This window comes from Barbus barbus (assembly GCF_936440315.1).
Source record: "Barbus barbus genome assembly, chromosome: 32".
NCBI classification, from domain to species: Eukaryota; Metazoa; Chordata; class Actinopteri; order Cypriniformes; family Cyprinidae; genus Barbus; species Barbus barbus.
Window position 1 is genome coordinate 12,847,304 of NC_136760.1, and position 13,078 is coordinate 12,860,381.

The window sequence follows — 13,078 nt, forward strand, 5'->3', positions numbered from 1 at the left end:
AGTAGAATGTCTAAAGTGGACTATCGAAATAAAGTGTTATCATTGGAAATTCTTAATTATTGCCCTGATGGTGGAAATGGGAATTTCCACTGGTCTAGCTCTTTTCTCAAAGCCACTTCACTAAATTGTTAAGCTCAATTATCTTTTGCTGCACATCAGAAATATACTGTTTGGTTTTTCTCATTGTGATGGATGATTAAGAGAATTTGGGCTTTGATTTCCCTCCTATGTATATTTCTGTGTAACAGGAGGCCATGGCTGGATAATTTCATGTTCATAATCACCCTGGAGTGCTCAAAATTGTGAAAATGAATGGGAATATATTTCAGAGATATTTTACTCATAAGAATTTTTAGGGGTTCCAATAACTGTGTCCAACGTGTATTTGAGAAAAACGTTTATTTCATAATGATATCTCCCCCCATTTTAAATTCTTATTATCCAATAAAAGGTTAGATTTTTGTGAATTTTAATATTTCTGGCCATGACTATACACCCACCCACCCACCCACACACACACACACACACACACACATATATATATATATATATATATACACACATACACACACACATATATATATTTTATAGCCATGGTGGGAAAATGGACCAAGTGAGTCAACTCGATTTGATGTGAGTCAGCAAATAATTAAACTTGTTAGAAATAGAGCTTGTAGTACTGGGAAATAACAGTGTATGATCAAGTGGAAATGAACACCACAGAAAAAAACTAAGAACTGGATAAAAATTGGACTTGTGTTACATCATATCCTGTATGTCAAGGAATGCCCATAATGTCAGTGCAGTGTCTGTCAGAGGGTATTCTATTTTTTCTCTTTCTGAGAATTGTAAAATTGTAAAATTATACAAGTACACTTGTTTTAGATTTGTAAAATAACTATGGAATTTATATACTAATATTTTTTAATTATTGAATACTTTCCAGATATATTATTATTATTGTTATTTATTACAATGACAAAATGACATGCCAGTTATTTCATTGATGTACAATTTACTCAAGTACAATTTAAACAGATTGCTTGTCCTTTTATTTGATTAAACTTCTTTCCATTGTGGTCCTTGATGGAAAGCACAAACTCCACTCCCGGTAACAGGTACACTGGCACTGCATTATAAATACAAAAATTACTATAAAATTGCACATTTACAAAGAAATTACAGTCACAAATAACCACGTACGTAATACAAATTCATCAACAAAGCAACTTTCAGCTTTTAAACTAAAACTAACCATATTCGAAATACCTTCAATATCTAGAGGTAACTTATTCCGCAAAAGTGCCCCAGAATATCTAAAAGACCTACGACCATACATAGTTTTAAAACAACATAATGTAATATCCATAAGATTTTGCCTAGTTTTATAACAATGTGCTCATTTACCCTAGAAAAAAGTATATTAAAATATGAAGGAGCTCTATTATTGATAATCTTACATACCATTTTTAATTTAATATGTTCTAGTTTACTAGACTTGGCACAAGCTGATTGGTCCGTGTTGCGGTTGACTGGGTACGCTGGCACGTTTTGGCTGCCGCACCGCTCTCCGATTGTTTTTATTGTTTGTTTGTTTTATGCTTCTTTCGCTGTGATGCGGTGGCATTTATTTACGTATGCTGGACTTTTGGCTCAATTGGTGTTGGCCTGGAGTTTTTCCCTGTGCTCTCTGGATCTCAGCCTTTCTGGGGTTGCTGCAGATGTGCCTTTATCGGATATGGCTTTACGTTACACCTGCCGACAGCTTCTTTCCCTAAATCAGAACTACTATCTGGCTAAAGACGTGTATGATTGTTGTGGAAATGCTGGCATACTGAGGCCTACGTGCTATGTACATCGGAGCTCAGGACACAGCTATGTTTCTGTGGCTCTGGCTTGTCAGTTTTTCATTAAGCTCGGAAAATCTGTTTGGGCCAGTATAAAGCAGAACTTGATACTGCGAGGTCTTCATATTTTTATCAGATTATTGACAATAATCATAATAACCCTAGGCAGCTCTTTCACACCATTAACAGTCTATTGAAAGTAGACAGTGTGAATACTTTAACTGGGTCAGTTCAGTCACTTTTTTAGTTAAAAAATTGGCAACGTTCGCAAAGATATTCGTAATTCTTCTAGGCCTCATGTTTTTACAGTTAATCTACCAAGTTTTTCCGGTACACCCTTTCCTAATTTTTCCTTAGTCACTTCTGAGTCTCTTTGTGCACAGGTATCTCGTTTGAAAGCTTCCACTTGCATACTTGATCCCTTGCCTTCTAGTTTATTCAAATCCTGTTTTGGTTACTTGTGCCCTGCTGTTCTTACAATAATAAATGACTCCTTGTCCACCGGTGTTGTGCCAACAGCATTTAAAACTGCTTCTGTCACTCCTATATTAAAAAAGCAAAATAGTGATTGGAACCATCTTTACAACTTTTGTCCAATTTCACACCTTCCATTTATTGCAAACATTTTAGAGGGTGTTGTTTCGTCTCAGTTATACAATCATTTAATGGTCAATAATCGGTTTGAGCCCCTTCAATCTGGGTTCAGGAAGTTGCATAGTACTGAAACAGCCCTGGTTAAAGTTATCAATGACTTACTGTTAGCTTCTGATTCTGGCTCTCCCTCGATTTATGGCCCATGACACTGTTGACCACATGCTTTTACTTAATCGACTGGAAACTGTTTTTGGTGTATCTGGGACTGCCCTAGATTGGTTTAGGTCATATTTTATGGGTTGCAGTCAATTTGTTTTTATGGATGGTTCCAATCTGATGTGGATCCTGTTTGTACTGGTGTCCCACAGGGCTCAGTTCTTGGTCCCCTGTTTTTTTAGCATTTATATCTATCCTCTTGGGCAGCTATTAAGATCCCTTAACCTCAGTTATCATTTCTATGCTGATGATGCTCAGATTTATATACATTCTCAACCTGGTCAATTTGTGGATGTTTCTCATCTTTCCAACTGTATTTCTGAGATTAAGTTGTGGATGTCTGATCATTTTTTGTGTCTGAATAGCTCTAAAACTGAAGTCATTCTTCTTGGCTCTCCCCACCAACTGTGAAATGCTGCTTCTATAGATCTGTCAGTTGATGGTGTTGCGCTAGAGCTACAAAGTAAATTAAAAAACCATGGCGTTATCTTTGATGCCACCCTGTCATTTGAGCCTTTTGAACATGGTTAAGACCTCCTTTTTTCATCTTAGAAATATTGCACGTATTTGGCCTATGTTGCCCTTTTCTGTTGCTGAAAAATGGATTAGCTCTTTTGTTTTCTCACAAATTGATTATTGCAATGCTCTCCTTATCGGAGTGTCCAAATCTTGTCTAAACAAATTGCAATACTTGCAGAATTCAGCAGCTAGAATTGTAACTGGGGCTAGGGCTGGTGATCATACAACTCCTGTTTTGAAGATGTTACACTGGCTCCCGGTTAAATACTGTGTAGATTTTAAAATCCTAATGCTTACATACAAGGCTCTGAATGGTCTCACTCCAAAGTATTTGGCAGATCTTTTAACAATGTACACGCCACCTCGCAATTTGCGATCGTCTCAGCATGGTCTCTTAGTTGTTCCTAAAACACGGCTGCGATCTAGGGGGGACAGGGCATTCTCAACGTATGCTCCAAAACTGTGGAATGCTCTCCCAGATGACATTATGCTAATTCTTTAGCTGTTTTTAAAACCTCTCTCAAAACATTCTTTTTCAGGAATGCTTTTATTTGATTATTTTTTTTGTTGTATTTTCATTTATGTAAGCTTTATGTACAGCAACTTTTAAAAGCACAATATCAAATACATGTATTATTATTATTATTATTATTTTTATTATTACTTTCTATAGTTAACCACTTAAAATGGGAAACCTCCACATGTGTAAAACGACTAAACCCTGAAACTAACCTTATCAATTTATTCTGAGATCTAACTTATCCAACCAACCACGAGACAAATCAGACATCCAAGTAAACATGATGCAAGTAATTTTATAATCTGTTAATCAAGAAAACGAACATGTCTGGCAAGAAATTTTGTTCTAGCATTAACCTTACCCAGTCTCTTACCTTGCAAAGCTCTATACCTAAATTCACTTGTATCCTACCAGCATCCTTGTCTGAAATTAATAAACCAGAATCACAAATTACAATCACAAACCGCTTATATGTCATTTATGTATAAAAGAAACAAAAGAGGGCCTAAAACACTTCTCTGAGGCACTCCATTTTTAACCAAAGTTTCCTCAGAAAGAACCCCATCGATTTCTACCCTCAGAACTCTCCCGTTTAAATAAGAATTCGACCAGGCTATCACTTTACTTGAAAAACTATGACACTTTTTGAATGATTTACTGTGTCAAACGCTTTCTGGAGATCTAAAAGTACCATACCACACATTTTACTTCATCTATCTGCCTCCTTGTAAAATCTGTTAAATAAAGTAAAGAAGTGTCAAATAAGTTTTCCTAAAACCTGACTGAAAATCATAAAGTAAACTACTCTTACTTAAATACTCATACATCTGTTTATACACAATTCTTTCTAAAATTTTAGGCCACACTAAGAATGGAGATTGGACGATAGTTTCCAGGATCACATCTGTTACCTTTGTGGATTTGTTTGTGGATTGATGTGTGTATGTGTGGAAAATTGGATAATTTTAAAATTATTAGACAACAAATGCACTGTCTTTTTTTTTTTACCATTTTAGTAGTCACTGAAAAAAGTCCTTATTGCGTATTATTATTATTATCCATCCATCCATCCATCCATCCATCCATCCATCCATCCATCTTCTTCCGGAAGTTCTTCAGACTTCCCTCTCCCTAGACACTTCCTCCAGCTCTTCCGGGGGGACAACGAGGCGTTCCCAGGCCAGCCGGGAGACATAGTCTCTCCAGCGTATCCTAGGTCTTCCCCGGGGTCTCCTCCCAGTGGGACGCGCCCGGAACACCTTCCCGGGAAGGCGTCCAGGAGGCATCCGGAACAGATGCCCGAGCCACCTCAGCTGAGCCCTCTCAATGTGAAGGAGCAGCGGCTCTACTCTGAGCTCCTCCCGAGTGACCGAGCTTCTCACCCTATCTCTAAGGGATCGCCCAGCCACCCTGCGGAGAAAGCTCATTTCAGCCGCCTGTATCCGGGATCTTGTCCTTTCGGTCATGACCCAAAGCTCATGACCATAGGTGAGAGTAGGAACGTAGATTGACTGGTAAATCGAGAGCTTCGCCTTGCGGCTCAGCTCTTTCTTCACCACGGCAGACCGGTACATCGACCGCATTACTGCAGAAGATGCACCGATCCGTCTGTCAATCTCCCGTTCCATCCTTCCCTCACTCGTGAACAAAACCCCAAGATACTTAAACTCCTCCACTTGAGACAGGAACTCTCCACCAACCTGAAGTGGGCAAACCACCCTTTTCCGACTGAGGACCATGGCCTCGGATTTGGAGGTGCTGATTCTCATCCCAGCCGCTTCACACTCGGCTGCAAACCAAAAAAAATTATTATTATTATTATTAACCCAAACTAAAATAATATTTTAAACACAATTAACACTATTGTTCACTTTTTTTTAACAGACTATGTTGTTTAGTATTGTAAATAAAAAAAGGTGGAAGGGGAGGTTAATCTTTTTGAGTAAAATGTATGAGGGTTCTGTTTCACACCAGTTCTGTTTCAGTTAATTATGATCATCTGTTTTAGTCACTTCACTGTTTGATTTTGTTTGTTTGTGGTTTATGGCGTGTTGCTTTTGCTGCTACAATCCTGTATTTTCTTGTTGGATTTTTCATTAAAAACTGCATTGTGCGCTTGATAAGCAGCAACATGTAACCAATTGAATCTGGACCGAAAAATAATGCATACCCAATATGTCGCAAGGTGTTCATTATTTTTCTATTATTCATTGGGCCTTTGTCTGTTTCCTAATTAATTGTCAACTGGCTAAAGATGACACAATTAAATCTCAAATACAGAATGTAATACAGTGGGAAAATATGAGCAACAATGGATATTCAACACACATTAGCTTCAAAAATGTTTATTTTGATCAAATGTATGGCACATCTTCAAATATTCCAAAAATATCATGACAAATAATGGCAAAAATAAATACATGTATTTTTTAGTTAAATAAATAAATAAATAATACTAAATCATACATAAACTCATCTGAAATCTCATTTACGTTTAATGGGTAAGAAAAATAAAAACAAGAACATAATGTCACATGAAATGACTAATTAAAAGAGTGTGTAGTTCTCACAGAGATCAGGAGATCAATCCAATGACTATGTTCTCATTTAGCAATTTATGAGACATGGTCATCTGCTCATCTGCTCAGATTGTATGACACAGTAAAGTATTTCACAGTGAATGAAATAATACATTTCTTTCTGAGACCATAAAGAATACAGCCATTTAAGGGAGTTCCTTAATGGCTAAATTAATCAATAATAAATAAAATGCCAAGTGAAATGTAAAATAAATAACCTAATTAATAAATAAATAAAAATACAAAATCTGAAGAAAACAAATACCAGTGCCTCCATGTCCTGACTGACGGTGCAACATGATTACAGCAACAACTAATTTGACTGTTTACCTTGAAACACATATCAACTGTAATTTTATTTATTTATTTTTTTTGCTTGTTGCTGTATCATGTTGCATCTGTTTTTGTGTAAAGCCCAAAGTATACTTTGATTTTAACATGCTAGGGTAAAATGCTGTACGTGCATAGCCCATTTTTTTTTTATCTATGCATACTCTATAGAGCAGTGGTTTTCAATCCTGTTCCTCAGGACCCACTGCTCTGCACATTTTGCATGTCTCCCTTATCTGACACACTCATTTGAGTTCATGGAGCTCTTTCCTAATGAGCTGATGATCTGAATCAGGTGTGTAAATTAGGGAGACATGCAAAATGTACAGAGCTGTGGGTCTCCGGGAACAAGTTTGAAAACCACTGCTATAGAGTACAAGCCAGGTTTATTTTCTCCATAGGGAAGTCGATTTTTCATAACATCTATGGAAGAATAGCACAGACACTGGACAAAGATGGAACTTTGCATGTGCTTCAGTATATTTTGAAAGGCTATGCGTTTGTGTCAAAACTCAGGTATACTTTAGGCTTTATGGTCTAGGCTGCTCATAGACCTGCTGCATTTACGCAGAGATGCATAGCGTTAGGGTTCTCTGCCATGCTGGAGGTCATACTGCGAATACTGAGGATACTGCGGAGGATGTCACAGCTGAAGTCCTGAACCTGTTGCAGGGTGAGGTGGGCTGCCACCTGGGTCTTGTATTCACTTGTCAGATGCTTGGCCAGATTATACTCAAGGGTCTGCGACTGCTCATCTGATGCCTGCTTTGATTGGTCAAATCCTGCCTGGTTCTGCAGCTGTGAAAATACATGAATACATAAATACATGAGGTCAAACATGCAAAAAAAAAAAAAAAAAAAAAAAAATATATATATATATATAATATAATACAGTACAGTTCAGTCAAAAAAGTTACACCTTCCCAGCACACTCTTGTCGTGAGTAAGACTTTATAGTTTTTTTTCTATCACAGTGACGGTAAGGTTTACATTTTTGCCATTTTGTATGAATTATTACAACTTCTCATGCGATAAGGCTGACCTTCTCTATTTATATTATTACGGTTTAAACGCATTACTTGACTGCTATCCAAATACAGGCACTGTAATATGATGCCAGACATAATTTAAATTTAGCAGTACATGAAAGTGAGTTTCTAAATCGAGGCATAACTAAACAGGCTAACATTCATTGAATTCAGGAATTGACACTACATTTATTTAATAGTTTTGAATGACTGTTTTGTAATCTACCCATTAACAAAAGAGCAGTCCCCAAGTCAAATACCATACCTCTTCGATTAGGAGCAGAAGTTCTTGAATTTCAGCTTGAAAGTCTTTGACTTGATCTGTCTGAGCCAGTTTGTTTGCTTTGTTGATCTCTTTCAAGAGATTCAGATGCAGTTGTAATCCCTTCGTTATGTTTGCAAGGCAGGTTTCCTGTGACAGTAACAGAGAATTCTCACAGTTTATTTGCCGAACTTTCAAATATAACAAAGATATATTTCTGACGTTTTATTCCACAAGTAATAATTCTTCTCCAGCTATTATAATACTAGATTTTTAAGTAACAGTCATTATTGACTAAGCAAAAGCCAGTACAAAAAAAAAAAAAAAAAGAATCAAGCTTACCATGCTGGTGATTTCGGAAATGTTCTGAAGAACTGGGGCATAGGGTATATACATATCTTTCTTCAAGAACTCCAGCTCCAGCCTAGTCTTGCTGTCGCCCAAAGTCAGACTCTGAGAAAAAAAAAGCATTTGACTTGTTTAAACACGACAGGGCAGAGTTTCTTTTTCTTGTGTCAGTACTCCTCACATACATCATGGCCCCCAAAAGTATTTGACATGTTGTGGTTGTCAAACACTGTGTACACAGTTAATTTGAACTAAACCAATTGTTGCTCTGCAACCTGTGTGAACTTCATCAAAACTTCATACATTCAATGAAATAACTTCACACAAGTTAAAAGTAAAAAGTACTATTCTGAGAAAAGTTTTAGAATCATTTATTTATTTTGTATCTAATGCAATAATATTCCCAAGTGTGACTGGAGACTTGGTCCACTTGTAAATTTATACATAGTGAGAACTATAAAAGTGTAGTTAAAGAAAACTTTGTATTAAAATTTGCAGTCAAGTTTGTTGTTCCAGGGTAAAATGGTGATACATTCAAATATCAACCCAACATCTCATCAAATCTTTGGCCACTTGACTATCATAACCACAAGCCAATGCACATATGTAAAACTACATATGAAAGATTAAACTGCAAGCATTTAACCAAATATTGAAGATTAGAGGGACCAAATGTACAATTTTAAGAATCAGTCACTGAAAACTCCATACTGATTGACTGCTCTTCTGAATACAGGGGAGAGTACGTCCCTCAGTGTCTGTGGTGGTTACAGTCCTGAAATATGCTTACCTCGCTATTTATCCAGGCTGCATGAGTTGTAGGAATGTCTTGTAGAATTTTGTTGATTAAACTGTGTGCCTGTTCAATAGTATCCTTGTTCATAATGTCCAGTTTGTCAGAGATTGGGGCAGATGCCACGATTCCCACAAGTGTGACTAATAGAGCCGCTGGAGGAGAGAGAGTGAGAGACAGAAGTGATCAGAAGTGCGTAACATTGTAACGCAGATCTCACAGGCATGGCTTAAACACTCACATGCTTTAGCCATGGCTGGAAAAACTGATTTCACATAAATGCACCTGATTTCAGTTTGTGCTGTAAAAGTTACCAAAGCTTTTTTTTTTTTTTTTTTAAATAACCTTATATAATACATGAATCTAAACCTTAACCATCTAAATGAAAAATGGTGTAAATAGTATAGCATAATTTAAAATATTATTGAAAAAAGCATAATAAACAAAACTATATAGAGTAAAACATATGATTAAAAACTCAAATTAAAACTTACCCTGGACGTTCATTATAACAACAGCAATCAAAAAGAAAATGCACAAAGTCACCAAAGTGCTGCAGTAGCAAAGTCCCATCATGTTCATGATTTATATATCCTGCTGGGGAAATTCCTCTTTCTGACGTCGTTTTGAGTAGATATTGAGATCAGTACATCTAAATGAACTGGTAAGTATGTGATTAAATTACTATACAACAAATTTATACAACATATTTTGTTGCTAAATGCTGATGAATTTAAGATATTATTTTTATTTTACTAGACACTTCTCAATGCCCTTAACACTGTTCAAAAAGAAAATATAACGAAAAAATAGAAAATCAATGCAAAATGTTTTGTTAAAGTTGATGTCAGTATTGTTCTCTTTCATTCCTTTGTGTTTCACAATAGTGTGTATTTTTGAGACCGCTACATTTTTAGCTTTCGCTCCCAAGTAGAAACAAAGCTATAAATAGAAACAATGATGAGACCGATACACTCAAATGTATCTGTGCTTTGTGGTCTATATAAGCAAGTGGTAAATGAATGCTCCCCTGAAATTCCATGTTGCACTATCCTCAACCTCTGCTGCCAACAGAAGTTATGTAATAAGGGCTTGACGTAAAGTGGGATTTTTCACTAAAGATCTGATAACTGTGAGTGAATTGCTATGTATGAGTAATTTCCTAGTGCACAATGAATCATAATATTTAAGTAAAAAATACATTCCAATTATTAATTTAAAAACAGTCTTCAGCCAAGACTGGATTCAGAAAGTTTACTTGGAGATTGGATAGATAGATAGATAGATAGATAGATAGATAGACAGACAGACAGACAGACAGACAGACAGACAGACAGATAGATAGATAGATAGATAGATAGATAGATAGATAGATAGATAGATAGATAGATAGATAGATAGATAGATAGATAGATAGATAGATAGATAGATAGATAGATAGATAGATAGACAGATAGACAGATAGACAGAGAGGGATTTGATAAGTTGAGTCAAAAAAATCACTCATTTTTTCCTACTCTGTCATCATCACACCAAAACCATTGGTTGTGTAAGCAGAGTTTCCTTCAAAGGAAGAAGCGGGGCAGAGATAGTGTCAAACAGATGAGGGGAAAGGGGAAGAAGTGTTTCTATGGAAACAAGCAGTATCAATTGAAAGACATAACTGAATAAAATCACATCATGTACATGCGTGTGTGAAGTGTGAAGACTCTGATTTTACCAAATAGAAGATTAATATGTTTTCATTGTGAGAGTGGGAGAGAAACAGAAACAGACAGACAGCTCCACAGACAGAGAAAGGGGAAGAATGGTGTTGCTAAATTCAGTGTGTTCCCACAAGACTCTCCATTAGCATGAACTCACTCATTCTTAGATGGAACGCATACTCATTCTTAATTGAAAGTGCTTCTAAAATTGCACATCATGATGGCACTGCAGTCAGAAAATGAATCCTAGATATTTTCAGATTTTTTTTAACAATTGTTTTTAATTTGATCTCAAAACAATTGCAAAAATCCAGCTCTGAATTTTATCCTAAATTGTGCCATTTAATCTGATTTATAACCAATTCAAGAATAATCTTTGCATATGTAGATCATTCAGAGGATGACTGTGACACGCAGGAAAATTTAGAAGTGAATAAATCTAAACAGGATGTAATCATGGCGTCACTGATATAGACAAAATGGGTCCTTTCCGTTCCATTAGCTTAAAGCATTTGACCATTCACCTCTATGACAAAACTCCTAATGCTTTCATTTTTTGGTTTTATGTTTTCATTTAAGTACATTTTTTACTGTTGATTGATTTCAATAGACTGAATAAGTTCATTAATTAATAAATGGAAAAGAAAACAAAAAAAATATATTTAGGTTAAAATTAAATTGTTAAAAAATATACCTTTCATGCAATATACAATATAGAAGAAGGAGACAAACAGCAATAATATGTCATTGTTAATAATATGTCCGTTAATTAAGCAGTTTAAAATTGTATATGTTTTAAGAAAAAGAAAATAGGAGCTGGCAAAGAAAAATGCTTAAGCTTTACGTCTGTACATCCTTAAAATTCATAACCAACGTTTCATTCTCTAGGACCTCAGGAGTACTTTGAAGTTTTTAATTGCCTGACTCAAGCTGTGTGTATTTTTTCTGAGCATTTATAGAACAGAGTTCTATCCCAATAATGAGAAACCTGAGCTTGTTTTGTGCTCCCTGAGCTCCCTGTGGCTCTGCTTGGCCTTGATTATGGTCAGCATTCTTAAAGGAAAAAAAAAAAGGTTTTTGCAGCAGTGAAGAACCACAAGAACTACACAAAATAATAAAGTGTCAAATGATTAGGATTTATTAATAGATTTGGTGAAAATGTAAAAACAGAATTTATTATCCTGCTAAAAATAAATATTTCAACTGTCTACATGAAAAAAAACCACTTGGAAAACACATGGGAAAATGGGGAAACAACTTATATTGTAATCAACTGCCATTGAGAAGACTAAGCACACTAAAGGGTAGCTCTCTTCAGGTATAAACCACCTTGGTCGGTGTCCTGAACCCACAATATAAGCTCTTATCCATCATGTTCCCATTCTTAATCACACAAGAATATAGAAGCCATTGTACAGCAGACATGTCTAGAAGTGTGTGCTTCCACAATATTCAACACCACAACTAGGTAATATAGGGAATATTTATTTATTAAAGTGTTTTACCACCGCTTGTCTTTAATGCAGTTTACAACCTTCTTAGAATAGATTTATATGACTTCTGAATAGTCTTCAGTGGAATATCATCTATCAGAATATCTGTCATTTGCCTCAGTGATACTGAAACAGGAAATTCACTTCTCACTCTCTTTAAAACTTGGATAATATTCAATCAGATGATTTGCCAGGGCAGATGTTGATGTTCCATCTTGATGCTCCAACTGTCCGGCTTTATAACCATGAGAACTTTTTTTTTTTTTTTGTCTTTTTTTTCTTTTTGCGTTTTACCACTGGTGTCTGTGATTAAACTAGTTATCGCAACTTTTTCATGGATTTTGGCTTTGTGAAGTTCTCTGTGGCCAGTTTTTGTAGTTTGTTGTTTGGACACAATCCTTCTTAAAACACCAAAAATCAGGATGTTAAGGTTACAGATGCTGCCAACAAGTCTGACAAGTCACCCATTTCACCCACAGTTTATGCTAAAAAATGCTGAAAACTTGCACTACACTGATATAAAATCTAGAGAATATAAACAAAGTTTGTTGTTGTTGTTGTTTGGCTCACTGTAGCTTAAATTATATTAACCTCTATAATAATGGGTGTTTACATTAACACTTAGTACTTACCTGTAGAGGGCAATGTTGTTTATTGAATCAAAGAGACTGAAAGAAGCAGTTCGAGAAAGGGAGAGAGATATGAAAATATTAAGTAACCTAAAGTATCACGTAAATGTCATATATATGAAGAAATATTAAGAATGTTTATATCAACTGATGACGTGCATGGCACAGTCACTGTAAATTTTTGTAAGGGTCCACATATCAGGCCCCATGAAGC

The 13,078-nt window shown here is 35.8% G+C and overlaps 1 protein-coding gene across 1 annotated transcript; it reads right to left on the reverse strand.

Moving 5' to 3' along the window:
* Nucleotides 1-6,027: 6,027 nt before the first annotated feature.
* Nucleotides 6,028-9,590, reverse strand: LOC306852511 (uncharacterized protein). The gene is made up of 5 exons (XM_079389412.1): nt 9,531-9,590; nt 9,034-9,191; nt 8,238-8,348; nt 7,899-8,045; nt 6,028-7,403 (listed from the first exon to the last, which is right to left on the reverse strand). Exons 1-5 carry the CDS (start codon nt 9,541-9,543, stop codon nt 7,152-7,154), a joined length of 681 nt encoding a protein of 226 aa, XP_079245538.1. The 5' UTR covers nt 9,544-9,590; the 3' UTR covers nt 6,028-7,151.
* Nucleotides 9,591-13,078: the final 3,488 nt, after the last annotated feature.